The following is a 4,405-nucleotide window of genomic DNA, read 5'->3' on the forward strand; positions in this document are numbered from 1 at the left end:
TAACGTAATGCATGAATACCCTATCCGTCTTGAGGTTTTCTTGATTTTTTTTGTGTGTGGCTACTTAATCTCTGATTGGGTTCATCGTTTTCCTACTACTGCCTGTCCATTAGACCCAGAAAACTACCGCTACCGATAGTAGTATCACTGTATTCAATAGTGTGATTTGCGATCTCAGCGAATAATTTGATGCCTTTCTTGCCATACTCACGCTACATGCGCGGATAGTTCCAACGGAATTTGGTCGGGAGATCAAGACTTGTATGTTTCTTATCTCCTGATAGCTTTGATGCATGCATGCAACACAGCGCTACATATCACTAGTATTTGCTTAAGAGCTCCCTTCCGATGTTATCAGAATTATTGCCATTTACAGTTCTTTTGTTGAGATGAAAGAGTCCGTTGGTTGGTGCGTACTTAGAAGCTTCATTTTTGACTCGGTGAAACTTGCAATTCTTATTGCACGAATCATCACAAACTCAGCTCTTGGTTGGGATGACATACACTTTTTTCTGCAACAATTTGTGACATACAACTTAACAAGATCAATGGAGAGCAATCCCTTTCTACTGCTCTTGTAACAAGATCAATGATCCTTTGCTGTGCCCTTGTGTACATAGTAGTAGGACAGCCATTCCTGTAATTTCTACTGTCTATCAATGAAATGATACGCTTCTATTCACCGAAAAAAAAAGGAACTTGTCTGATCGGTCAACGTTGCGTGCTGAAGCCAAAATCTGCACCGGGGATGTGAGCGTCGAGCGCCGGCGACGAGGCCGACCTCCACCCGTCACAAGGAGGTACCTTGCGCGCCGGATGCTGCACGCCGCCGCCTTCCTTCTCGGCCCTCGGGGACGCCGGCACGCTCTGGGGGTCGTCGGACCGCGCCCCGGCCTTGTGGAGCAGGTGCACCGGCGACGAGCCGACGCTCGGCGTCGCGCCGCCGCCCATCTGCGCCATCAGCATGGCCGCGTCTCGGGCCTTCTTCTTCTCCTTGGCCATCTTTCGCCAGTTGGTCAGCGCCTTGGCCGTCTGCTCGTCGAAGATGCTTCTCTTCATGTGTGAGCCCATCTGCGTGACGAGCGCGTAGAGCGGGAAGGTGATGTAGCTGCACAAGATCTGGGCGGCTACCCCCAGCACGACCTTGGCGATGCTCATTGCCATTTTCTCGTGGTAGCATTTCTTCAAGCCGGGCGTGGCCTGCGATGCAACAACGTCAACGAATTTGGGCTGGGATGGGGCGAAAGCGGACGAAAACGTACGGAAAAACGTTCGTTTGCTACCGCGCGTTGGATTGAGTTTTGTGTCCGTTTACCCCAAACATACCCCAAACAGACGCGACGGACCATTAATTTGGGGTCGTTTGTTGGAGTTAGCCTAAGTGAAGTGACAAGTACTTGTACGTACCACTGTCCACACGAAATGAGCCATCTGAAACGCGTTCTGGAAGAGTGTGAGGTGCATGAGGAAGAGGACCCAGTCAGGCCGGTTGAACCAGAAGTACTTGTTGCTGGGCTCGACGGCGGGAGCACCCTTGACGACGCTCTCCCGGTCATGGATCTCCTGGGCCATCTCCATGATCACCATCTCCAGCTTGGTCCCAACCCACAAGAGGATCTAATGTTACACGCAAGACATCAGCAAATGACATGTTAATTAAGTTTGGAGGTACTGTACATCACAATTGGACAGGTTGTCTATTCAAATTGTGGACTTACCACGAGAGGAACCACGGACATCCAGAGAAGAGTGCCGATCCCTGCGAGAAGACGACGGTGGTGTGGTTATATACGGGACAAGTTCACAAATTATGGAGAGAAGCGGAGGAGAGGGCGAGCAGGGCATGGACAAGGCGGCTACCGTCGAAATCAAGGAAGAGGATGAGGACCGCCACGAACCAGAGCTTGAGACTGCGGCAAGAGGACAGATGTGTCAAGATCATATGAGACGTACGTACGTACCGGCACTTGTATAATCTATCTATCGATCTATCTATCTACCTATGTGGTGGTGGATGTATTAATTTGTGCAGAGAAAGGAATGGCGCGTACCTGATGCGGACGACGACTTTGAAGTCGTCCTCCAACGACCTCTTGATGTACTTGTGGAAGTCGAACCTGTTGCCCTGCGAGAGATGCGCGTTGATGAAGCCCTGCCGCAAGGTCAGGTAGTCCACCTTGGTCACCGACGTGAAGAACTGCCTGAAGAAGGCCACCACCCATCTGACGCCGGGGGTGCTGGAGAGGCCCAGGTGCCGCCTCACCAACGTCGTCTGGTGCGTGAACCGGCACCGCGATGGATCTGCGAGGATTCAATCGGTTCAACGTATCGGCTCACACTGTGATGATTGATCGTGCGTGCGTTTGTTGTAAATGCATCCGGTTTCAGTAAGAAAAGTTGAAGCTGACCATTCGCGAACTGATACTCCAGCGAGGCGGTCTCCGACTCCCACTTCTTCCATTGCTTCATCTGCAGGAAGCCGGAGCAGGATCAGTGCCAGCTTTGGAATTGGATTGGAAACCAAGGATTATTGACAAACAGCTCGAGTATGATGCTCACTTTGAGACGGCTTAGGGTCATGGTGACGACGCTGTACAAGACGTGGAAGACGGCGAGCACGAAGATGAATATGTGCAGTTGGTGCATGCTTCCCGCTGACATCAGCGCCACCTTGCCCTGCACAACCAATTTAGTCAAGCCAAGCCAAGAAGAGAAGAAATTCAGGTCCATGCTCATTAGCTAGTTTGTGGTTTGTGGCGACGCTAGGTGCTCACCTGTTTGGCGCAGACGTCCACTCCGGCCGGGGCAGCCAGGAACCGGCGGTGGGTCTCGCTCTCGCCTTGGAGCCAGAGAAGCCTCCGGTGATTGTCCTTGCCTTTGCCACCGCCGGCGCCGTCGTAAGGCTTGCACGGGAGCATCTTCTCGCCGGCCTCCTTGGAGATGCAGATCCTGGAGACGGGATCCTGCGTGACGATGAGGAGCAGGGATATGAAGCCCACCAGCATGAGCTCCGCCTTCATCTTCTCCAGCGCCTCCCCCAGGGCCTTCTTGCGCCACTTGTGGAACCACTGCACACGTACGCCAGCGCCGGCACAGCATGAGTAGGTGCACGGGTGTGTTTGGCAGCTGTTCTCACCCTAGCATAGTTGTTCCCTGTTGATGCATGGTAAGTATAGACATGATGAATACATTCATCTTCAGTTGTTTGGTGGTCATGCATGTGTTGTTACATGTTTGGATGAGACTGTGTTTGGTAGGAAGAGGGAGGAGGAAGAGGTGCAGGGGGGAGGGGGCGGCCGGAGCTCGGGCGAGGCGCAGATGGGGAGGGGGGCCGCCGGAGCTCGGGCGAGGCGGAGAGGGGGGGAGGGGGGCCGCCGGAGCTCGGGCGAGGCGCAGGGGGGAGGGGGGCCGCCGGAGCTCGGGCGAGGCGCAGGGGGGGGGAGGGGGGCCGCCGGAGCTCGGGCGAGGTGCAGGGGGGGAGGGGGGGCAGCCGGAGCTCGGGCGAGGCGCAGGGGGGAGGGGGGCCGCCGGAGCTCGGGCGAGGCGCAGGGGGGGAGCGACGGGGCGACGGGGCGACGGGGCGAGGGTGCATGGGCTCAGCATAGCTCGCCTCAGCTCGCCTCTGCGGGGGTGCTGGGCTCAGCTATGCTGAGGCCCTTTTTGCATCAGTTGATGCATGCTCTCCTCAGCCCATACACCCTACCAACAGCGAAAAGTGGGTCGGGGAGGGAACTTTTGGGCTCATACACTCTCCATGCAGGCTACCAAACACGCCCGAAAACATCAAAAACAGTTAAGCACTAGTGAACCGAGAGCACGTACGTGGCCGAGCTTGTGGAGCGCGTGCTCCATGGCGACGGAGACGAGTATCATGACGGCGCAGACTACCGCCACCGCCCACGTCGGCGTGTCCGACAGCTCCCGACCTCCCGCCGGCCCAGCCATCGATCCAGCAAAATTAATGGTAGGACTTCAAACACACGTTACGCTACGCTCTCGGTGGTGCGAATGGCGAAGTGAAGTGTGGTGTGTGTGGCCGGACCGGTGAGAGCAAGCCATGCATGCTTTTATGGATGGCCGGGCGAAGTCTTCGTCAACGGCGGCGGGGTGGCAGGCAGCAGCGCCGCGGTTTCGCCGGCGGGTGGCCCATGCATGGCATGAATGGCGGCGAGCCCGTGGTGCCGCACCACAGCCTACTTACTGGTGAGCGTCGGGGTATGCGGGGTATGCATGTATGTGACCGCAGTTTTGTTGCCATCGGCCACGCAGCTCGCTGCAGACAAAGCGGCGCCACATCACGATCGGGTCGACGCCCGGCAGGTACAGACGGTTTAATTGTCCTGACGGGACCCCGGCGAGGAAAGTCAGGGGAGTGCGACACCGCCGCCGGTTTCACCGTGGTTTC

General features: G+C 56.2%; 1 protein-coding gene across 1 annotated transcript; it reads right to left on the minus strand.

Moving 5' to 3' along the window:
• Positions 1 to 470: 470 nt before the first annotated feature.
• LOC123447340 (MLO protein homolog 1) lies at positions 471 to 3,945 on the minus strand. The gene is made up of 9 exons (XM_045123934.1): positions 3,823 to 3,945; positions 2,775 to 3,068; positions 2,560 to 2,676; positions 2,409 to 2,469; positions 2,052 to 2,301; positions 1,861 to 1,910; positions 1,719 to 1,759; positions 1,408 to 1,617; positions 471 to 1,200 (listed from the first exon to the last, which is right to left on the minus strand). Exons 1-9 carry the CDS (start codon positions 3,943 to 3,945, stop codon positions 712 to 714), a joined length of 1,635 nt encoding a protein of 544 aa, XP_044979869.1. The 3' UTR covers positions 471 to 711.
• Between the last annotated feature and the right edge of the window lie 460 nt (positions 3,946 to 4,405).

The sequence above is a fragment of the Hordeum vulgare genome, chromosome 4H (genome assembly GCF_904849725.1).
Source record: "Hordeum vulgare subsp. vulgare chromosome 4H, MorexV3_pseudomolecules_assembly, whole genome shotgun sequence".
NCBI classification, from domain to species: Eukaryota; Viridiplantae; Streptophyta; class Magnoliopsida; order Poales; family Poaceae; genus Hordeum; species Hordeum vulgare.

Coding starts and splice junctions, on each gene's coding strand:
- LOC123447340 (XM_045123934.1), bottom strand. CDS start 3,945: ATGGCTGGGCCGGCGGGAGGTCGGGAGCTGTCGGACACGCCGACGTGG. Junction 3,069..3,822: donor CGCTCCACAAGCTCGGCCAC/GTACGTGCTCTC, acceptor GTACGTGTGCAG/TGGTTCCACAAGTGGCGCAA. Junction 1,201..1,407: donor CTCATTTCGTGTGGACAGTG/GTACGTACAAGT, acceptor GTTGCATCGCAG/GCCACGCCCGGCTTGAAGAA.